Source organism: Oncorhynchus gorbuscha, linkage group LG15 (assembly GCF_021184085.1).
Source record: "Oncorhynchus gorbuscha isolate QuinsamMale2020 ecotype Even-year linkage group LG15, OgorEven_v1.0, whole genome shotgun sequence".
NCBI lineage: Eukaryota > Metazoa > Chordata > Actinopteri > Salmoniformes > Salmonidae > Oncorhynchus > Oncorhynchus gorbuscha.
This window is the reverse complement of record NC_060187.1, coordinates 67,546,752-67,571,431: the sequence shown is the minus strand read 5'-3', so window position 1 is coordinate 67,571,431 and position 24,680 is coordinate 67,546,752. Positions and strand designations below refer to the sequence as shown.

At 45.4% G+C, this 24,680-nt stretch overlaps 1 protein-coding gene across 2 annotated transcripts in view; it reads left to right on the top strand.

Moving 5' to 3' along the window:
- The first annotated feature begins 3,340 nt into the window (after positions 1-3,340).
- LOC123997846 (integrin alpha-8-like) overlaps positions 3,341-24,680 on the top strand; it is a 59,426-nt gene continuing 38,086 nt past the window's right edge. Inside the window, exons 1-13 of one of the 2 annotated variants that reach the window (XM_046302451.1) lie at positions 3,341-3,796; positions 4,493-4,641; positions 7,306-7,406; positions 7,666-7,789; positions 9,807-9,868; positions 12,072-12,117; positions 14,362-14,487; positions 14,568-14,612; positions 15,092-15,135; positions 16,350-16,406; positions 16,550-16,602; positions 17,139-17,344; positions 21,052-21,249. In XM_046302451.1, the coding sequence (XP_046158407.1) occupies positions 3,609-3,796; positions 4,493-4,641; positions 7,306-7,406; positions 7,666-7,789; positions 9,807-9,868; positions 12,072-12,117; positions 14,362-14,487; positions 14,568-14,612; positions 15,092-15,135; positions 16,350-16,406; positions 16,550-16,602; positions 17,139-17,344; positions 21,052-21,249 (1,399 nt within the window). In that variant the 5' untranslated portion in view covers positions 3,341-3,608. The remainder of the gene's footprint in view (positions 3,797-4,492; positions 4,642-7,305; positions 7,407-7,665; positions 7,790-9,806; positions 9,869-12,071; positions 12,118-14,361; positions 14,488-14,567; positions 14,613-15,091; positions 15,136-16,349; positions 16,407-16,549; positions 16,603-17,138; positions 17,345-21,051; positions 21,250-24,680) is intronic. The other variant, XM_046302452.1, reaches the window with a different exon arrangement.

Here is a 24,680-nt window from a genome sequence, read left to right as displayed (position 1 = left end):
TGAAATAGTCCTGGTGCAGCCTAAATTTGGGGCTGGGAAAGTAGCCTCCAATGGTTTTTACAGGAGATTACATACACACACACTGGTGTTTACAGCATAAATGGACCAATCACAGCAGAGACATGAAGACATTCCTCCTGTTTAGTGGTTTGACCTGGAAGTAGAACCTTTGGCTGGTTTTACACGTTGCGCAACTTCTCTCTTCACACCAACGCAGGACGTGATATGGTATTTGTCACCCCCCCACCCAACGAATAAACCATTTTTTCTTCACTTCTCGTGTGGGCTTGTTCGACGTTGCCGACTAATCTACACATCACCTTGCATCATAGTCTCGCCTAACCATCTGTCTACTTGCATCATAAGAAACTACTCATTATTGTTTGTAGATCAGTCAGTCACAATTTAACTACCATTCATCATGGATTTGGACAGAATGCTCTCGAAAATGGCCTGTATGTATGTGCGTACATGTGTCAGTCTCCATATGGTGTATGTTTGTTATTGGAAAGAGTCCGCCTGCCATTTGGTACCTTTGCCTTACCCTGGATTATCTCTGTGTGTCTTTGTTGGATGAAACTGGGAGAGAGAGGAGAAAACAATAACAGATGGTTGAACTATTGAGCGCACACTGAAACTAATACAAATTACAACGCTTTTACCTGGTGAGGGACCCTCATAACACAGGCATGCGGCACACCAAAGAGAGGAGCACTACTCTTTTTCTAGTCCTCTTTGTGTGTGCACGCACATGTGTATCCTCGCCAGGTGAAGTTTCTAAGAACTGAAATCCTGTTGAATATCTCAAGTCTCTTTTTTTTTCATTCTGTTCATCTTGGATTTACACGAAAGCAGTTGAGAAAGAGCAGTCCACCTATTAACATTGTTCAAAAGGGCAGTTTTAAGAGCGCTGTTCACGTGTGTGTGTGTGTGTGTGTACACTGAGTTAAACTATCCACCTCTATATGCCTGCACACAGCAAGCCGAAACATGCTCACACAGTTAGCATATGTGCTCCATGAGAATGGCAGGTACGCAGGCATGGTAATTCTGTTTGTGTCTGTCTGTCGTTGGTCACCATGTGCATGTGTGAGACCATATGCTGGTCTGTAATATAATGAATGAGCCACTATGGTTCCATCTGTCTCTGGAGTTCAACACTGACATTCACTACTGTTCAAAAGTTTGGGGTCACTTGTTTTTAAAAGAAAATCTATTTTTTGGGCCCTTTTAAGATAATATCAAATTGATCAGAAATACAGTCCAGACATTGTTAATGCTGTGTACTACTCCCTTCACAAAACAGTACAAACTGGCTCTAACCAGAATAGAAAGTGGAAGGCCCCGGTGCACAACTGAGCAAGAGGACAACTACATTATAGTCTGCCTAGAAGGCCAGTATCCCGGAGTTGCCTCTTCACTGTTGACGTTGAGACTGGTGTTGAGGACCTGTGAGGCATCTGTTTCTCAAACTAGACACTAATGTACTTGTCCTCTTGGGCACTGGGGCCTCCCACTCCTCTTTCTATTCTGGTTAGAGCCAGTTTGTGCTGTTCTGTGAAGGGAGTAGTAGGATTTTATAATGATCAATTAGCCTTTTTAAATTATGAACTTGGATGAGCTAACACAACGTACCATTGGAACACAGGAGTGATGGTTGCTGATAATGGGCCTTTGTACTCCTGCATGTAGATATTCCAATAAAAATCAGCTGTTTCCAGCTACAATGGGCATTTACAACATTAACAATGTCTACACTGTATTTTTGATCAATTTGGTGTTATTTTAATGGACAAAAAATGTGCTTTTCTTTCAAAAACAAGGACATTTCTAAGTGACCCCAAACTCTTGAACGGTAGTGTACATTAACAGGGAGGGAGGGAATGGGTTGATTGAGACGGAGAGAGAGATACGGACAGCAAGAGGAGTGCAGAGAGACATAAGGAAAGAGATTGAGAACAGCAGAGGGAAAGAGAGGGAGGGGTAAAGAAGGAAGAGGGCATGCGAGGGGAGGGGTTAAGGAGAGTTGGGGAAACTTGTCTCCATCTGGTAGGTCAAGGTTGCTCACTCCCTCTCATCACCATGCAGCCTCAGATTATGCAACAAGCACAACACACACAACCCCACCTGGTTCATATCACTTGTCGGGAAAATATGAAGAAGTGGTTTACAGTAACATCCCATCTCTACACACGCACACACTAACATAGAAACACATACATTTCAGCCTAAGTACTTCATTTTGGACAACAGCTAAATAAATTGTTACTCAGGTCATCACAGATCCCAGATGTTTGGACAATGTGGTCCACATAAGTCATGTTTCTCTAACACAAATGGACATAGAGCATCTCTTTTAACATGTTCCTCATAACAGCTGAGAAAGAGCAGTACTCCACAGCAGTCACAGTTTTACAGCTCACTACGACTTTATGAGACTTTCAGTCTCTTGACAACAATGAAACACTCTGAAGTTTCAATTTTAATTAAAACTCCTGATGCTGATTAGGAGCAGACTGAGTTAACGCAGGAACACACACACTTTACACACTTTATACACATACACTGGAGTAGTGATGTGGGCATAGTGGTATGGTCTGCGTTGATAAGACAACACTTCAGATCTACTGTACAGGATGTAGGCTATGCAGGCAAGATGTCTACAACACACACACAAGTTGTGTGTGGATCAGAATAGGTTACGAATTTATTTATAGCTTCACTTTTGGGAGAGGACTCGCGCAGGACAGGGGACTGGTAACGCGTGCGGTGAAAACCCATCACACACACACACACACTCACATAGGCCTACACACACAAACACATTTAGACACACACACACAACGTGTTAGGCCTAACCCATCTTTAGTTTTAGTCCGCGGGCTGGCGTGTTTAACTTTAGATCTCAGTAATAATTACGCAAGATAATTACCGGTGATTATTCTTTAATGGAAGGAAACGCACCTAATTAAACCCGCGCGGTCAGAATAAACGGTGTAATAATAAAACACCGCGAAACGCGAATCTGTAATATCAGACTTCAATCAGTATCACCACACTGACTGAGGTCATGCCATATTATAGGACTATTGTGCGTGTGAGTGAGCGAGCGAGCAAGAAAGAGAGAGAGAAATCATTAATACATCCACTTTATAGTATTATTGCTTCTCGATCCAAACCTACGAATGGAGAAAATTACTTTTTTCCCCTCCATATAAAACGATAGCTTTATGATGCAGCCCCTTGGCGCGCGTTCTGATGTGGTCTGGGTACGGTCTTGAAGTGGGTCGAAGTGTTGTGCAACGGGGGCGCGCACAGAATAGAAGCGCGCTGCCGCAGCGACAGGAGAGTCTGGCTACAGGCTGTAGAGGAGTTTAGAGTGTGTGTGAGTGAGAGCATCAAGCGATCTGACCCGGCGGAGAGTGTGTGTGAGTGCCTAGTGTGGGAGACAGCGGCGAGAGCGGAACGCACGGGCACGCACAACTTGGGATAACTCACCTGGCTGGACAGAAACATCTCTCTCCCTCCATCTCGCCTATCATCTCTCTCCTTGCTAAGGGATTCGAGCGGTGTGATAGACTACTGGTCTGGCTGCGGGGAAGGTGTTAATGTGTGCCTATAGGATGTATGCATTTGGTGGGATGTTGTGTCGCGTGGTGTCGGTGCTATGGCCTGTCCTTTCGGTTGTCTCGGGCTTCAACCTGCATGCGGAGCGCCCTGCGGTGTACCGAGGACCAGAGGGGAGCTACTTTGGTTACTCCGTGGACTTCTACCGACCGACCCCCGAAAGCAGCACGTGAGTCCGAAACAGTCCGAGACCACAACTATCAGTTTAAAACATTGCATTTTTTTATGTTCTTAATTTCCATTTGGAACAGCCTACAAAGGACTGCGGGTTCATGTTGGGTTAATGTGAATTAAGTTTGGATTCCCCGAAACAACATGTCCGGACAGAGAGATGGGTTCATTCTCCTAATAAAATAGTAGAATAAAATATCATTATTTCAACAGGAAATTCGTCTTGCAAGTGAACACAAATACAGTAACAAATGTTACAGAATAGTAAGCTGTTGGGAGTTTTCCAAGCCCACCAAGACTACAGGAAACAATATGTCATATTGCTAGTAGCCTACTGTACTTGTGCTTTCTGTGCTGACTGTGATGAGCGCTGGGATTTGTAAACAAACTGAGGGCTGTTTTATTACCAAGATGCTCCTATCATGATTCTTGTTTCAGCTCCTTAGTTCTATGCTCTGGATAAGAGCTTCTGCTAAATGACTAAAATATTAATGGGTCTTGCCCAACGAATATGTTAATACTCTCTCTCTCTCTCTCTCTCTCTCTCTCTCTCTCTCTCTCTCTCTCTCTCTCTCTCTCTCTCTCTCTCAGAGTGTGTGGGTCTTTGTGTGTTAAAGACTATTTCTTTCTCTTAAGTTTTGTGTGTGAACATTCGGTTAGTGGCATTATATCTCTGTCATGACTGTCCCTGCAGGTTGAGTGTATTGGTGGGAGCACCCAAGGCCAACACATCCCAGCCAGGCATCATAGAGGGAGGAGCTGTCTACTACTGTCCCTATCCCCTAAACCCTGACCCCACCAAGCAACCCTACAGCTGCACACAGATACCCTTCGACAACGCCAGTGAGTTACACCATGCGGTGTACCTGTGTGTATGATGTGTGTGTGTGTGTGTGTGTGTATGTGCTAGTTTTGCTCTCACAAAGTTAATGAGTGAGTATGAAGGGGTTAACTCCTGCCCATGTGGTTGGCTTCAGGTTTCAGGAGCACAGAAGAACTGTACATGTGTGTTTTGTGTTCCTGATAGAAGTGTAATTTCACCTGATGCACTTACATACATCCGGACAAATAACAGAACACAAGAGAGCGCCCTCACACTAATGTGTGTGTGTGTGTGTGTGTGTGTGTGTGTGTGTGTGTGTGTGTGTGTGTGTGTGTGTGTGTGTGTGTGTGTGTGTGTGTGTGTGTGTGTGTGTGTGTGTGTCTGTGTCTGTGTCTGTGTCTGTGTTATGATCCACATGGTCTTTGTCAGCTGGAGTGTATGAAGAGGGCCATAGAAAAATAACTACTATTCATGTCTATGAGAAGGATATGTCGGTGGGTGGTGGCTGAATGCATCTGTCTGTCTGGAATTCGGTCCTGTCACCTCTGTTTCTTTATTGAATAACTACTTCCTGTTGCACTAACTCGTCTATTCTGATAGGATGGGCAATCAATTTCATAGAGATTAATAACTCCTCCACTATCGTTCTCTCTCTCTCTCTCTCTCTCTCTCTCTCTCTCTCTCTCTCTCTCTCTCTCTCTCTCTCTCTCTCACACTCTCAATTATCCTGGGGGAGGGGTAAAGTGTGAGTGTGTAAGAAGCAGTCAGCGGGCTCGGGGGGCTAAACTGTGAGCACATGGGAATTCATTTTCCCTCTGAGACTGTGAGACTGGAGGGGATAAGAGGGGGGAAGGAGGGGATGTCTGCTTGTTATTAGATCTTCAGATTTGGATTTGTGTGTGTGTGTGTGTGTGTGTGTGTGTGTGTGTGTGTGTGTGTGTGTGTGTGTGTGTGTGTGTGTGTGTGTGTGTGTGTGTGTGTGTGTGTGTGTGTGTGTGTGTGTGTGTGTGTGTATATGGCTAAGGTTACTGTAGCCTCATTAATACAGGTTCAAACCAGCGACATAAGAGACAGACACCCACGCATACAATCTATCAACACACACACACACACACACACACACACACACACACACACACACACACACACACACACACACACACACACACACACACACACACACACACACACACACACACACACACACACACACACACACACACACACACACATAGAGCCATACAGGGGGAAGGAGAGAGAGATTGAAGGAATTAAGCAAATTAGACTAGAGAGGGTGCATTATGGTGATCAGTGACATGGCAGTGGTGCGCCTGGCCTGGTGCAGTTAAAGGGAAGAGAAGTAGCCACTTACTGGGTTAAGGGTTAGGAACAGTGTGCAGGTGTGCTTGAGGTCATGCTAATGACAAAACATGACACAAGACATATGGGGATAGCTCACTCAAATTTCATAATTAGCTCATCTCTTTCTTACCTTGTCGTCTAGTATGGGCCGGGAGAAACTGCAGTCTTCAGTGTGTGTGTGTAGGCTGCTGGTGCCTTATGAGGCGTAGAGACTCCGTCTCTCTAAACAGGCCCAGCTGGCCTTCAATAACACAGGAAAGGATCTGCATTGGAGCAGGCTAACACACACACACACACACACACACACACACACACACACACACACACACACACACACACACACACACACACACACACACACACACACACACACACACACACACACACACACACACACACACACACACACACACACACACACACACACACACACACACACACACACACACACACACACACACACACACATAGAGCCATACAGGGGGAAGGAGAGAGAGATTGAAGGAATTAAGCAAATTAGACTAGAGAGGGTGCATTATGGTGATCAGTGACATGGCAGTGGTGCGCCTGGCCTGGTGCAGTTAAAGGGAAGAGAAGTAGCCACTTACTGGGTTAAGGGTTAGGAACAGTGTGCAGGTGTGCTTGAGGTCATGCTAATGACAAAACATGACACAAGACATATGGGGATAGCTCACTCAAATTTCATAATTAGCTCATCTCTTTCTTACCTTGTCGTCTAGTATGGGCCGGGAGAAACTGCAGTCTTCAGTGTGTGTGTGTAGGCTGCTGGTGCCTTATGAGGCGTAGAGACTCCGTCTCTCTAAACAGGCCCAGCTGGCCTTCAATAACACAGGAAAGGATCTGCATTGGAGCAGGCTAACACACACACACACACACACACACACACACACACACACACACACACACACACACACACACACACACACACACACACACACACACACACACACACACACACACACACACACACACACACACACACACACACACACACACACACACACACACACACACACACACACACACACACACACACACAGTAATGCACATTTTGTGCATGACAATGGACATTAAAGATCAAGGTGTATTTCTAGAAACGTCAATAGAAACATTATTTTTTTAAAGTTAGTGATGTCCATGTTACGTTAGTTAGCTAACAAATCTGGGCCTTCCATGGTGTATAGGCAGGCTTGACCCATGTTGTACAGAGACTAGACCTATTAGGGCTGGGCCAGGTTGATTGATGCCGTAATAAAACTCTCTCTCTCTTTCCCTCCTCCCTCCCCCATCTCTCTCTATAGATAACAGGATGATTAAGGTTAATGGCACCAGGGAGCCTCTGGAGTTCAAGTCTCACCAGTGGTTTGGAGCCTCAGTTAGAACTCACAAAGGCAAAGTGGTGGTGAGGAATGATATTCTGTCTAACCCGTCATAGATGTAAACCACCAGTGCAACGACTAACTAATACACTTTGAACCAGTCATATACATGTATTGTGTGTGTGTGTGTGTGTGTGTGTGTGTGTGTGTGTGTGTGTGTGTGTGTGTGTGTGTGTGTGTGTGTGTGTGTGTGTGTGTGTGTGTGTGTGTGTGTGTGTGTGTGTGTGTGTGTGTGTGTGTGTGTGTGTGTGTGTGTGTGTGTGTGTGTGTGTGTGTGTCTAGGCCTGTGCTCCTCTCTACCACTGGCGTACTGTGAAGGTGAACGGTGAGAAGGACCCGGTAGGAACCTGCTATGTTGCCGTGCAGAACTTCAGCGCCTACGCAGAATACTCACCCTGTAGGACCAGTGAGTTCACACACACACTAAGGTCACTATCAGGTGGCCATTTGTAAACACCCACTGGAACACACAACTAGTCTTGGTGTCCTGGTGTATTTGGAAAAAAGCCACGGGATGGTTTTTCAATACTGTCAAAACAAAAGTTTTTCAATTAATTTGAATATTTGTAGCAACTTTTTAAGTTATTACCTGCAGTCAACTTGTGCAATACCTTAGGAGATAAAGCAGATTGCGTTCTTCATTTTAACCTGTCACAATATTTTAGATGAAGCTTACAGTAGTTCCCCAGAACAGTTGAGCCAGTCACGTGTCTGTTTGTTAATAGCACCACGGGAGAAAGCGAGCTGATGAGTCCATAACTTTCTATATCTATTGGCGAGTCTCTGTTGTGCAGCGCACATGAGGTGATGAAGTTACACTTGGATGCAAATCACTGCTAAATAATGGCTTTCTGCCAGAAGTCAAAGAGCTCTGGATGAGTTGTCTGTATAGCTGCCGTTTTTTCCCTGTGCTTCTACCAATGTTTTGTTTCCTCCCCGTTCATCCCCCCCATCTACTCCGTGTACACATGCTGCTCTTCTTTTAGAAAAGCACGCATCACAACCTTTCATTTGCACAACATCTCTTGTTTACTTTTGCTTGGAAACGTCCACACTCACTGAAAATGACATTTGGTAGCTACTTGCTATGCTTGGATAACTTTATGAGCTTTATTTGCCTGTCTGCAATTAGTTTATGTTCATTTTCGCCCGTTAGCATTTAGCTATGTAATTTTGCTATTAGTTTGTGCAAATTTTATTAACATTCTGGTAATAGAGGCCCAATGGGCTTTTCTTGTATTTATACCCCCCTTGTGTTCTATGCCGGTAATATTGTAAATCCCAGTATTAGAGAAGGAAGGTATGACAATATGAAAATCTGAATACCGTCCAACCTAATGCACAACTCTTATTATTGACTCTCTACACAAACATCCTGACACACACACGCGCGCGCACACACACACACACACACACACACACACACACACACACACACACACACACACACACACACACACACACACACACACACACACACACACACACACACACACACACACACACACACACAACACACACCCGTCTGGTGTTTTAGTGATTCTGGAGGTTATTTAAGGGTTTGTTTTATGTTGTCAGTGATATTCTACAACATCGACATCAAACAACCTAAAAGGAAAACATAAAACATTCTACTCTACTGGACAGTTTTTATTGAGATCAACGTGATGGTCCCAAGGGGGTTGGACGCACAATGCTACTGTACAAACCCAGCACACCTGCGCACGCACACATACACATATCTATCTACACACACACACACACACACACACACACACACACACACACACACACACACACACACACACACACACACACACACACACACACACACACACACACACACACACACACACACACACACACACACACACACACACACACACACTCAGTATCTGTAATGTTTCCAACCCAGTGTGTGTATTTCAACAATTCTCTCTGGGAGCTTCCTGTTTAGAATTTAATGTGGATTTATGACCTCCAGCTAACACACATAGCAGTCAGTATGTGTGTGTGCGTGTGTGTGAGTAGTTACGACTCATTTCACCTCTCCTCGGGGTGCCTCTGGAACATGGGGAATGATTCATTATCAGCCAGGTTTACACACACACACACACACACACACACACACACACACACACACACACACACACACACACACACACACACACACACACACACACACACACACACACACACACACACACACACACACACACACACACACACACACACACACACACACACACACACACACTCTGATTTCTTCCACATAGAGTTTGGACATATGGAATAGTGGAGAGGTAAAGTTCGAGCTACTTGGAGGGCCAGGGTCAGACTTTGTGGAACACTTCAACTAATAACAATTCATCATAGGAGGGTTGAAACAATGATCTGATATGGTGTGTGATTGTGTTTGTCAGATGATCCAGACCCGGAGGGACAGGGTTTCTGCCAGGCCGGGTTCAGTGTGGACTTCACCAAGGTAACAACCATCACTACCCACGTGACGTCCTCATCACCGTCCATGTCATGACATCCTCATCACTGTCCATGTCATGACATCCTCATCACTGTCCATGTCATGACATCCTCATCACTGTCCATGTCATGACATCCTCATCACTGTCCATGTCATGACATCCTCATCACTGTCCATGTCATGACATCCTCATCACTGTCCATGTCATGACATCCTCATCACTGTCCATGTCATGACATCCTCATCACTGTCCATGTCATGACATCCTCATCACTGTCCATGTCATGACATCCTCAATACAGAGAGAACCCCTTAGTTATTTTCTAACACACTAGCACAGCCGAGTCAACATATTCCGAGACGTGTGTGTAAAAAGACCTGTTTGTCATAACAGCCTCCCTCCTCATCCTCACTTTCTCTTTGTCTGACTCCTCCCTTCTCAGGGCTATAGAAAGACACACAATCAGGGTTAGAGGGGAGGGAGCTAGGAGGCATGCAACTTTGTCTGTTTCAATCACAGAGGGCCTTGCTCATGTGAACATCTGAACCCTCTGCCTCTCTGCTCAATGTACCCTCTTGTACAGGAAGCTGTCATTTTCAACAGGAAGTACACATGGATGACTGAAGACAGTGCACACACACACACACACACACACACACACACACACACACACACACACACACACACACACACACACACACACACACACACACACACACACACACACACACACACACACACACACACACACACACACACACAGAGAGAGAAACAAACAGACAGACACACAGACATTGTCTTTTATGATTGTTTCTTCACTGTTTATCAATCTGTGTATACAGGTAAATCAGGATGAGCTAGGCCAGTTCAAGGTCCAATGCAGCCATTTTTATCTGAATATTAAAACATGTTTGGGTAACAATGAAGTACCTTACTGTGATTGTTTCCGATTAAAAGGGTAAAAATAAACAAAAACAGCTTCTTAGCAAAGAGCAAGTTCAAAGCAAGAATTTTGCTATAACTGTCTGGGAGTGGTCTGAGTGGAGAGGGGAAAACTGGAAATGACATGTTATTGGCAGAGAGTTTTGGAACTGACTTTCTTATTGTTCTATTAACTAATGTACTACCTGGTGATGACACCAGGCAGGCCAAAACTACATCCCAACAAAATAGGCTGACATTTCAGATGGTCTTTTCAAACAGCTCTTACACTAATATGGCATTATCATAATGTGGAAATATATATAAAACACAGGAATATCATTTTTCTAACTGCACTGGGCCTTTAAAGTGCATTGAATTTGGTTTGACACAGGTAGATTAAGTATCGTCACTTACAGTGGGACAAAAGAGTATTTAGTCAGCCACCAATTGTGCAAGTTCTCCCACTTAAAAAGATGAGAGAGGCCAGACAGTCTGCTTGGAGTTCGCCAAAAGTCACCTAAAGGACTATCAGACCATAAGAATCAAGATTCTCTGGTCTGATGAAACCAAGATTTAACTATTAGACCTGAATGCCAAGTGTCACGTCTGGAGGAAACCTGGAACCATTCCTACGGTGTGGCATGCTGGTGGCAGCATCATGCTGTGGGGATGTTTTTTGGCGGCAGGGACTGGGAGACTAGTCAGGATCGAGGGAAAGATGCAAAGTAAAGTACAGAGAGATCCTTGATGAAAACCTGCTCCAGAGCACTCAGGACTTCAGACTGGGGCGAAGGTTTACCTTCCAACAGGACAACAAGCCTAAGCACACAGCCAAGACAACGCAGGAGTGACTTCGGGACAAGTCTCTGAATGTCCTTGAGTGGCCCAGCCAGAGCCCAGACTTGAACCCGATCGAACATCTCTAGAGAGACCTGAAAATAGCTGTGCAGCGAAGCTCCCATCCAACCTGACAGAGCTTGAGAGGATCTGCAGAGAACAATGGGAAAAACTCCCCAAATACAGATGTGCCAAGCTTGTAGCATCATACCCAAGAAGACTCGAGGCTGTAATCGCTGGCAAAGGTGCTTCAACAAAGTACTGAGTAAAGGGTCTGAATACTTATGTAAATGTGGTATTTCAGCCTGTTTATTTTTAATACATTTGCAAAAATATCTAATAACCTGTCTGAATACTTTCCGAATGCACTTTAAATTCAGCTTTTGTCCAGTCTTGAGGAAGTTAGTCCTAACCCTGGACTGACCCAGACTTTATCTTCCTCAGGAGGGGACACTGGTGGTGGGTGGACCTGGCAGCTTCTACTGGCAAGGTAACATTAGCTCACTCCATGTGAAACAATAGAATTGCAAAAAAGAGGCAGAGAGAGGGAGAAAGAGATGAGTTTAGCAGCACGGTGAAGGCACATTCCTGCACCAGACCCAGATTCACATAGTATTTGATTAAGCACTGCTCCAGTTCATTTCTCTCATTCCTGGTGTGCAGTTTGATCCCAGGAGAAGCCAGATTAGGACAATGTAGAGTGAGAGCCCCTGCCTCCTCTCTCTCTGATAGGAAGTGTTTGAGTGAGTCTAGTCTCAGTTGTAATGTGCTGATCAGAGGGAAATGGGGTGTGGAGGAACTCTCACTCGCCATGATAATTAGTGTGTGTTGGAGGGCAGACACCTGCTTCACAGTGGACCTTGAAGTTGGAAAGTGTGTGGGTGTGTGTGTGCTGTGGGGGGCATGGTGGGAGGGGTTACTCTTCCTGTCTCTCCTGTCCTGATGTCTCCTTGCTTATCTTCATTGAGGTGATATTAGCACACAGCTGTGTGTGTGTGTGACGGTGAGTGTGCATGCAAGTGTGCATTTGTGTGTTTATGTGAGACAGTTACTAATACAGGGTAGTAAACGCTCCTCCTTTTATCACAGTCACATCATGTTAACCTCTGTGCCCTATCGCTCCAGTTGCTTAATTCATTTGAAAAACGAAAGAGGATAGGAACATGCTTTTACAACAACAACTGCCTACTATGTCTGCCATATGTGTAATGAATATGATGGTAGACAGAGAGCTGGTTTCAAGCGCAGGGTGTAGCAGGTGTTTATTGTAAAGGACCACAGGAGGAGGCAGGTAGCTGGGTCCAGGGGCAGGCAGAAGGTCATACACAGGGGGTCCAACAAGGCAACAGTACAGGCAGTGAAAAGGCTGGTAACGTAGTACGGGAGATCAGGCAATATGTAGATGACAGGAAATCTGATAGGCTAAGGTGCAGGCAGGGAATAGGCAGAAGGCGTCGTTAGTGAGGCAGGCAAAGACTATCATATACGGCAGGAGTAAATCACGGGGAAAACCAGCGCAGAAAGACGTGTGTCACAAAACAAACAATACCTCAGTGATGGGGTGCAAAGAACTGAACCAAATAGTGTGTTATAATGACATACAGGTGTGTGAACAGGTGATCAGAATTCAGATGATTGGGATCTGGAGAGTGAGCTGCGTTCAGGGGATCTACGTGTTTGAGGGTGTGAGTTGGATGCAGATGTTACAATATGCCTTCAAAATGGAGCGAGAGACAGAAGTGGGTGAGAGAGAGACAGAGAGATGGATAGTCAGTGAGTATTTTTATGAGTTCATATTATGTTGTATTAATCCTTTGTTGAAGGTGGTTTATGATCTCTCTATGCCCCTGGTTTGTGTGTATAAGCGTTTGTGTGTGTGTGTGTGTGTGTGTGTGTGTGTGTGCATGTCGTTGCCCTCAGCTTGGCTCAGCTTCCTGGTGTTTAAACACTTCCTCTAGATGTTTATAAAAGCTCTGAGCAGAGAGTTTATTGTCTCTAATATACAGCTATTATCACAGGTGATTATGCTGAGTTATTATGGGAAGCCTTTTATACAGCTTATTATCAGAGGATCTGAAGGAACCTCTTATACTATCAGTAATGAGGAAGTCTGCAGAGTCTCTGTAATTAGGGTTAAGAGCTGTCTGTGGAGTGTGTGTGTGCGTGTGTGTGTGGAGAGGGTCTGTTTCTGTGTCTGTGGTTACGGTCTGTGAAGAGGGTCTGTCTTGTCTGAGTAGAAGGTCTGTCTTTGTAAGTCTGTGACTTGGGTTAGGGTCTGTGTAGGTATGCGTCTGTATTTAGGCTTAGCGTCCAAGTCTGAAGGGAGTTAGGAAAAGTGGGAGTCTGAGACAGGGGCGATTTCTCTCTGCCAGGACCCACCACATTAAGGAGGATTGATGTGAGGTTGAGGGCAGCTGGAGATAAAGCAGTAGGCCTATGTTTGTCTGACCTCCCTCTCCATCGCACAGCATTTGCTACAATAGCAGAGAGAGAGCGAGAGAGAGAAAGTGTGTATGTGTGTGTCATTCTAACTCCTGCTAACGGGGTGTTTCAGTGTTCCTCAGGGAAGAGCACCTCATACCTGTGAGTTTCATAACAAATGGCAGGAAAGTGTGTGTAGGGGCGTGCATGTGTGTATGATAGACTGACAGTGCAGAAGTTATTGCTCCCCATTGGGGCTGGGGTTGGCCTGTTTGTTAGTTGACCATTGTGTGTTTCTGACCTCTCTCTCCAGGTCAGGTGATGACTGCAGGCGTAGCAGAGATATTGAATGGTTACTCTCTGAAAGCCGTGCTCAGGAGGGTCCCTGGAGAGAAACACACACACGCTGCAGCTGATACCCATGACGACAGCTACCTAGGTAACACACACACACACAGTTTCATCTACACACACAAACACTCACACGCTCACTCACTAATATATCTCTCTTGTCTGCAGGTTACTCTGTGGCAGTGGGGGAATTCACAGGAGACTCAGAGCAAGGTAAAATACAACACTTTCATCTCTGTGTGTTTGGTGCTTGCAGGGTTTCAGAGGCTACTCCCATGAACCGTAACTAACTAGTAATTACACTGCAAACTAACCAAGAAATGTAACTTGCTACAAAACCATATGTTCTGCCTCCTACATCTTCCTAATTAAAACATGGCACTAAGTGCCAAACCAAAGGTTGACACATGGTTGTATTATGATTTTATTGTGGTTGTAGGCTGGTTGTGGTCTCATCTTTGAATTCCTTAAAGCTGGAGCTTGCTGGCTTGGGTTTGTGGTCTGGTCTGTACTGGGAACAGGGTTGGGGGAGGTACTCATATCAAAACCCCTCTCTATCTTTCTTCAGCTTTTAGTGTCTTCAGTCAGGGTGGCCTAGAGACAGAGCCACACTGAAAGGCAGGCATCCAGACAGGCAGACAGAAAAGCAGGCAGGCAGTGTGATGTAATGTGTGTTCCTCTCTCCTTTCCAGAGCTGATAGCTGGTGTTCCGAGAGGGGCACAGAACTTTGGATATGTAAGTACAGAATCACACGCATGTACAACAGCACACAACCACACACAACCACACACACACACACACACACACACACACACACACACACACACACACACACACACACACACACACACACACACACACACACACACACACACACACACACACACACACACACACACACACACACACACACACACACACACACACACACACACACACACACACACACACACACACACACAGTATATGTAAGTATTGAATTTTTAAATTCCTGTGTGTCCAGAGAGGAAATGTTTCCAAAGTAGAATTCCATTCCGAGTTACTATCGCTTAGCAACAACAACTCCCCCCACTCTGACCACAACACAGTCCTATCTCTGTGTGTTTGTGTGTGTCCTGGACTCTCCTAAATGACACACAACTTCCTCTCCATGAGAGCTGACCCAGCCTGACCCCTTTCCCTGACACACACATGACCCCTCACCTCTAACACACAGCTCATTGCCTGCTCACACACACGCACACACATGCACACACACGCACACACACTCGCACACACTGACAGACACTGAAACCTAGATAGAGATGTATTCAGAGCAGACAAGACTGTGAGGTTGTGTCAACAGGCTCTGGGGCCGGTAGCCCTCACATTTGTGGTCAGTGGGCGTCAGGGTTAGGTCTGTTTGGCCTGATGAGACTAGAGTAGCTGTCAGCCCACGTTAAGCTTCTCAGACCTGGGAGGACAACCAGCCTGACACCCCTGAGAGAGAGGCGGAGGAGGGGGGGCCAGGGAGTTAAGTGTCTGCACATGTGTCTTTCCCTCTGTCTGCCTCTCTCTGTCTGTCATTCCGAGCGACTGTCTGTGTGTATGTCCGTCCGTCTGCTTGTCCGCCTGTCTGTTTCTCTACATTTGTTGGTGTTTTGTGTATGTGTTTGTCTCTCTAACTTTGTGAGTGCGTGCACATGTTTATGGGTGAGTGTGTGTAGCCCCTGGCTGTCTCCATGTGGTTGTTGTTGTAGGTCTTTTGAAGGAATTCCCAACCCCTCTGTCTCCCCCACATCTGGGGTTATGGAAATGGAGGGTACGGAACAGAGGAGGGGAGGGGGTAAGGCAATGGTGATGGGCTGAAGAATTCTGTTTCTATTTCAGCTCATTACATCCTGTGAATGTGTTTGCATGATGCCTGTGTGTACCCGTATTAGGTGTGTGACTCTTGTGTCCTGTTTCAGGTAGCTGTGATTAACTCCACTAATCTGACATTCATCATGAACTTCACAGGAGAGCAGGTCAGTAACACACAGTAACGTCACACACATACACATACACACATACACACACACACATACTGCTATTAATCTTTTACCTGACTACTTTATAGCACTGCTGTACATCCCTGACTGTAGAGTCATGTTGTGAAATGTTTTGTCAGATGGCTTCCTACTTTGGCTATTCTGTGGCCGTTACTGACCTCAACGGAGATGGGTGAGTTGTCTGTCTGTCTCTCTCACTTTTTCTATCACTTTCTCTCGCTCTCTCGCTCGCTCTCTCAATTTCATTTTCAATTTAAGGGGCTTAGCTTTTCTCTCTCGGTTCTCTCTGTCTGCCACTTTGCCACTTCTTCCCTCTCTTCCTGTCCCTACAGATCTTCATGGTTCTTGCAGTGAAATAATTGTTTAGTCCGAGCTAAGAATGAAGACAGTTGAGTGGGCGAGGGGGGAACGAGAGGGACAGGATTGTTAGTATGTGTTCCAGCTGTAGCTTGTTCTCTGATTTTGATTACTGAACTCTATTTCTGGAGCCAGACCACATCCTTTCTGACATGTCTGTAGAACACACTAAGCTATGTGTGTGTGTGTGTGTGTGTGTGTGTGTGTGTGTGTGTGTGTGTGTGTGTGTGTGTGTGTGTGTGTGTGTGTGTGTGTGTGTGTGTGTGTGTGTGTGTGTGTGTGTGTGTGTGTGTGTGTGTGTGTGCTGCCCTCTGCGTGTGTGTATTCTAAAGCTGTGTATCTTTCCCCCAGGTATGATGATGTACTGGTAGGAGCACCTCTCTACATGGAGAGAGAGAGGGAGAGTAAACCCAAGGAGGTGGGCCGTGTCTACCTGTACCTCCAGCACTCCCCGCTCACCTTCTCCGAGCCCCTTCTCCTGACGGGAACACACACCTTTGGACGCTTTGGCACTGCCATCGCCCCGCTAGGAGACCTCAACCAGGACGGATACAACGGTAAGCTGTGTGTGTGTGTGTGTGTGTGTGTGTGTCTTTCCCCTCTCTTTCTTCCTGTTCAGTGTCCACTCCCAGAGGTTTTTATATGTTTCCTCTTCATCTCTGGTTGTTTGGTCTTGGAGAGCGGATATCTTATCAGATGCTCCGATGGGGGAAACCGAAGGTTCTTCAGCCAATCAGAAATTGCGGTGTTAGTGTTTCCTTGTGGAGTTCTTCCCCCACTTCCTGTACTGATGAGCAGGGTTTGAGGTGTGTGCGCGTGTGTGTGTTTGTCAGAGAGAGAGTTATTTTTAATCTCCAGATGTCAACTAAGATCTGGAAGTTTCTGTCCCGCTGCCCAGAGTTCATTCTGCCTCTCGTTGTGATTGCTTTTTAAACACACACACCAATGGAGGCAGATGAGGGGAGGACGGATCATAATAATGTCTGGAACAGAGCAAATGGATTCGCATCAAACACATATTGGATACCATTCCACTCATTCCACTCCAGCCATTACCACAAGCCTGTCCTCCTCAATTAAGGTGCCACCAACCTTCTGTGACACACATATATACACACACACACACACACACACACACACACACACACACACACACACACACACACACACACACACACACACACACACACACACACACACACACACACACACACACACACACACACACACACACTCACTCAAACACGTTCAGGTCTGGAGCCCAAATGCTTTTCGGAGCCTCAGGCATTTCTCTGGTGAACATATGATAACAATCCTACTTAGTTATTTATGTATGTGTTTATGTTCTTAAAATGAGCCACTCTCCCTCCACTCCCTCCACACCATCATCATCATCAGTACTAAATCAATAAACCTGAATCAATGTCTATCAGTGGGGAGGCATAACTCAATCAGTCACTCAAACGCACATATAAGACAACAACCTCTCCCTCAATGTGAGCAAGACAAAGGAGCTGATCGTGGACTACAGGAAAAGGTGGGCCGAACAGTCCTCCATTAACATCCCCGGGGCTGTAGTGGAGCGGGTAGAGAGTTTCAAGTTCCTTGGTGTCCACATCACCAACAAACTATCAAGGTCCAAACACACCAAGGCCGTCGTGCCGAGGGCACAACAAAATATTTCCCCCCCTCTGTCACACAGCCTGGAGTGGTGGGTGCAGAGTCAAGCGCAGAGAGCAGAGGATAATGTGGAAAACCAGGCTTTATTGCAGCATCCACAACACAGGCCCCAAAACAACAGGCGAATATCAAAGTAAGTGTCCAACTAACAACAGGGCACAAACAGACAGGGAGCACAACACACAACAACCTTGACTAACAGAGAACAAGCTCGCACAAAAACAGGGGGGCCTAACAGGCTTAAATAGTCCTGAATCAAAACTCAAACAAGAAACAGGTGCAACCAATAAGACATAACAAACAGAAAAGGAAAAGGGGATCGGTGGCAGCTAGTAGACCGGTGACGACGACCGCCGCCCAAACAGGAAGAGGAGCCACCTTCAGTGGGAGTCGTGACACCCTCAGGAGAAAAGATTTGGCATGGGTCCCCAGATCCTCAAAAAGTTCTATAGCTGCACCATCGAGAGCATCCTGACCAGTTGCATCACCGCCTGGTATGGCAACTGCTTGGCATCTGACCAAGACCTATATAATAGGTGGTGTCAGAGGAAAGCCCATAAAATTGTCAGATTCCAGTCACCCAAGTCATAGGCTGTTTTCTCTGCTACCGCACGGCAAGCTGTACCGGAGTGCTAATTCTAGGACCAAAAGGCTCCAAACTTGGTGCGTCCCCTGTGGTACAGTTGAGCTAACGTAGGCTAATGCGATTAGCATGAGGTTGTAAGTAACAAGAACATTTCCCAGGACATAGACATATCTGATATTAGTAGAAAGCTTAAATTCTTGTTAATCTAACTGCACTGTCCAATTTACAGTAGCTATTACAGTGAATACCATGCTATTGTTTGAGGAGAGTGCAGAGTTTTGAACATAAAAAAGTATTAATAAACAAATTAGGCTTATTTGGGCAGTCTTGACACAACATTTTGAACAGAAATGCAATAGTTCATTGGATCATCTAGTGGCCAAAATCTAAATTGCACCCGGGATGGAATAATACATTATGGCCTTTCTCTTGCATTTCAAAAATGATGGTACTAAAAAACAGTTTTTTTTCTTTGTATTATCTTCTATCAGATCTAATGTGTTATATTCTCCTACATTCCTTTCAAATGTTACCAATAATATGCATATCCTTTCTTCAGGGCCTGAGCTACATTCGGTTCGATTTGGGTATGTCATTTTAGGCGAATATTGAAAAAAGGGCCGATCCTTAAAAGGTTTAACAGCTTCTACCCCCAAGCCATAAGACTGTTGAACGATTAATTAAATAGCCACCGGACCATTTACATTGACCCCACCCCCACATCCTCCATTTGTTTTGCACACTGCTGCTACTCGCTGTTTATCATCTATGCATAGTCACTTCACCCCTACCTACATGTACAAATTACCTCTAACCTGTACCCCTTCACACTGACTCGGCACCTCCTGTATATAGCCTCATTATTGTTATGTTATTGTGTTACTTTTTATAATTTTTTTACTGTAGTTTATTTGGTAAATATTTTCTTAACTCGTCTTGAACTGCACTGTTGGTTAAGGGCTTGTAAGTAAGCATTTCACGGTAAGGTCTACACTTGTTGTATTCGGCACATGTGGCAAATTAAGTTTGATTTGATAAGCCTGCACACACACACACACACACACACACACACACGCACACACATGCATTGAGTGAACTCAAAGGCTTTTGTCCTTAGGTTGATACATCAGCCAGGGTGTGGCTGGGTTAGACTGGGAATGTGGAGGTGATCACACACAGGACAGATCAGTAGAGGATCCATTAGCCTCAGGAAACTGCAGCGCAAGCGGAGCCAGAATGGAGCTTGAATGGAGCCAGAGACTCCAGCTGTCTGAGCCACAATGGAGACTAGAGTCTGAGACACTGTGATGTTCTCCCTCCTTATCATACAGTAGTGTGTGTATATCTGTGTATGTGTGTCTCTGATTACCTCCCTCATAATCACAGAGCAGTGTAACCATGACAACCCTCTGTTTGTAGTTTTCAACTCCATTTTTCCCTACAGCGAACATGATGTAGGTGGGGAGTTGCGGTGCGTGTGGGGGGGGACTAACACCTGGCAATCACTGGTGGAGGGTAACCATCGGCTGCTCACTGCCCCAGAATCTCCTGCCTGTGCCTATTAGACAGTTCTACATGTTTGACATATACATTTGGACAGAGAGAGAGAGAGAGAGAGAGAGAGAGAGAGAGAGAGAGAGAGAGAGAGAGAGAGAGAGAGAGAGAGAGAGAGAGAGAGAGAGAGAGAGAGAGAGAGAGAGAGAGAGAGAGAGAGAGAGAGAGAGAGAGAGAGAGAGAGAGAGAGAGAGAGAGAGAGAGAGAGAGAGAGTCCTAGGTAGTCTCTTTACCTCTCCCTCAGGGGCTTTCACTTGATGATGTCTAAACCATCCCTCTCCCTCTCATTCTTTTTCTCTCATCCCTCTCTCCTGCTGATGTGAGCTGGTCTGCTGTATGACTTCACTTCAGAAGGCCAGCCTTATAACTCATACTGGAGTTGGTTTTGTGTTTCTATCTGTGTTTCCTACCGTCATAACCCCCCCCTCACTCTCTGTCTGATAGACGTGGCGGTGGGTTGTCCGTTTGGTGGGGAGGACCGGAGTGGCCTGGTGTTGATCTACAATGGCCAGAGAGACCTGACGGCCCGCGGCCTAACCCTCAGCCAGGAGCTCTATGGAGCCTGGGCCTCCAGTAGTGGCCTCTCCGGCTACGGCTTCACCCTGAGGGGGGACAGAGACCTGGACAACAACCATTACCCTGGTACACTCCCATGCACCTTACTTATTTTATCCTCTTTTTTCCGTTTCACTTCTCTCCTCCCTTCTTCTGGTGAAGTCGTTACTCAGGAGGGGTAGTGGGGTTACAGAGCTGTTGCCACGACGATTCTCTGAGGACTTCTTGTCCTGTCCCAGGAAGAGAGAGAGGGGGGAGGGGGGGGGCATGTGCACTAAAACATCTAAAGGAAATGTCAAAATGTTTCAACTTCATATTCATCATCTCCAGCACCACCCCAACATCAGCGTATGTGAAAATAGTGTTTCCATGTTTTGTGGAGAAAAAAAGATATGAGGGAGATAAGTGTTTCCAATGACATCATCAGTGTGCATCGTGTGATTTTAACCAATTATGAGTAGGCATTGTCTACTAATTGCCTACTAATTGTTTGATGATGTCATTGGAAACACTTATTTTCTTTATTATTTTTGCTACAAAACATAGAAACGTGCCATTTACACATATGTTCATGTTGGGATGGTGCTGAAGATGGTGAATATGAAGTTGACATTTTTTTAAATTTCCCATTGAAAGTGTTTAGTCTGTTTGCCAGATATTTCACCATAGTGTTGTAGGCCTCTAGCTGACACAGGCCTCCAATTCTTCAGAAGAACATGTTCATGTGGCTGATATTACTTTGGAGAGACTTCCTCTTTTGTGATGTCATGGTACAGATGAACATGCCACACTACAGCAATCTGAAGGGAAAGCCTGTGTCTGTATTTACATGTTCAGTCAGTGGTAGTCTGAATTGCTGTGTGAGTGTTTAAAAAGGTGATTTGAAAATGTTTTGAAGTTAAACTTTTGTATCCCTTTGTTTTCCCTTCAATTTGGAGCCATTCTAAAGGCAGCATAGTTCAGTCTTTGTACTTCTATAGACCCAGATGAAAGGCAGCCATTCTAAAGGCAGCATAGTTCAGTCTTTGTACCTCTATAGACCTTGATGAAAGGCAGCTATTCTAAAGGCAGCATAGTTCAGTCTTTGTACTTCTATAGACCCAGATGAAAGGCAGCCATTCTAAAGGCAGCATAGTTCAGTCTGTGTACTTCTATAGACCAAGCTGAAATGCAGCCATTCTAAAGGCAGCATAGTTCAGTCTTTGTACCTCTATAGACCCAGATGAAAGGCAGCCATTCTAAAGGCAGCATAGTTCAGTCTTTGTACCTCTATAGACCCAGATGAAAGGCAGCCATTCTAAAGGCAGCATAGTTCAGTCTTTGTACCTCTATAGACCCAGATGAAAGGCAGCTATTCTAAAGGCAGCATCGTTCATTCTTTGTACCTCTATAGACCCAGATGAAAGGCAGCTATTCTAAAGGCAGCATAGTTCAGTCTTTGTACCTCTATAGACCCAGATGAAAGGCAGCCATTCTAAAGGCAGCATAGTTCAGTCTTTGTACTTCTATAGACCCAGATGAAAGGCAGCCATTCTAAAGGCAGCATAGTTCAGTCTTTGTACCTCTATAGACCCAGATGAAAGGCAGCCATTCTAAAGGCAGCATAGTTCAGTCTTTGTACCTCTATAGACCCAGATGAAAGGCAGCCATTCTAAAGGCAGCATAGTTCAGTCTTTGTACCTCTATAGACCCAGATGAAAGGCAGCCATTCTAAAGGCAGCATAGTTCAGTCTTTGTACCTCTATAGACCCAGATGAAAGGCAGCCATTCTAAAGGCAGCATAGTTCAGTCTTTGTACCTCTATAGACCCAGATGAAAGGCAGCCATTCTAAAGGCAGCATAGTTCAGTCTTTGTACCTCTATAGACCCAGATGAAAGGCAGCCATTCTAAAGGCAGCATAGTTCAGTCTGTGTACTTCTATAGACCCAGATGAAAAGTATGAATTCTTATTTTATTTTTTATTTTCTTTCCATATTGTCTTCTTTCTGTAACAACAACAGATGTCCTCTGATCTCTCCATCCCACAAACAGGAAATCTTTTATAATGAAAACATCACACACGCACACACACGCTAACACACACAAACACACATACAGACACATATGCACTGCATGGCTTGTGATCAATTTCACTGGCCTCTGAGTATATGTGTTGAGTCTGTGCCAGGCTATGAACCAAAGCCAGACCATATACAGAATCACCCCACATCGAGTTACTCAGTCACACACACTGTACAAACACAATGCATATACATAAAAGCATGCAGACACACACGCGTGCGTGTTGTAACTCAGGCTTTCTAAGGCCCTCTGGGAAAGCTCTGGTAGTCGAGGGAAAGCTCCCGGGTGGCATAGCCAACACACACTCGGTCACACACACACACACACACATATAGTCTGTCGTTAATATGTTAGTAAAGTCACACTTTGGTAAAGGACCTTCAGATGTTTCATCCTTATGGGAGGACTGCTAAGGCATCTGTGCGCCTGTTTCACGGTGTGTTTCTGTGCATATGTTTGTGTGCATAAGTCTGTTTCTATAGGTGAAGTTGTATGATCCTATAGGTACAAAACCCATGTTACTCTTAGAGAGAGAAGGGCGGGAGGATTAGAGAGATGGATCAGTGTTCCTGATGGATACAGTCATGTGTCTCTACCAGGAGACTCATGTGTCCAGCTGGGTATCAAACCTCGATTGTCTGCACGCCTCAAGACTGCATTAACCCACCAAGCTCAAGTCTAGACGGCATCTCTCAGAGGCAACACAAGCCTTGAGGTCTTTCACAACAAGGTTGCACATCAGCTTCTTGGAAGGAGTGTTCCTATTTAAACTAACCCTGGAGAAGTGACTGGGTCAGAGTCAGAGAGAGCAATCAGTCAGGAAAAGCAGGAGATGTCCCTAGTGCACAGAGGTTACAGCCTGCTAGACGCACACTGACCCTGGGAAGCTCTGCTGTTCCCACTCCTAGGGTTAAGGTTAAGGTCAGTTTTGTGTGTGTGTCAGGGGTCAGATGGCCTGATGGCAGGAATTATGTTCAGCGGTAGAGATCAAATGCTGTAGACATTTAACTTGCCAATCAGCAATCCCACTGACTCAGCTCTACTGAACAGAAAACACACACAGCACACACACACACACACACGCACACACACTGAACACTTTGACAGTGGACACACTGAACACTTTGACAGTGGACACACTGAACACTGGTTCTAAAGAGAGAGCTCATACAGAAGTTTGAAGCAGCCAGTCTCTGACAGGTCGTGTAAACGTTGGATGGCAGCCATATTTCTCAGAGCAGGGAGTCCGGACTGGCCTAGAGGTTTAGTTACTCAGCATACCCCAAAGGTACACTTACTCCAAATGTGTGCCTGTATGTGCGTGTGTTTACATACTAACCTCAAATCAGTGGTGGCAGGCATGTTTTTATCAGTGTGGAAATATGATTGACTTGGAAGGGGAAAGTGTGCCATAGGCTATGTTTTATTTACCCCAAATCAGCCTCTGTGTCAGTAG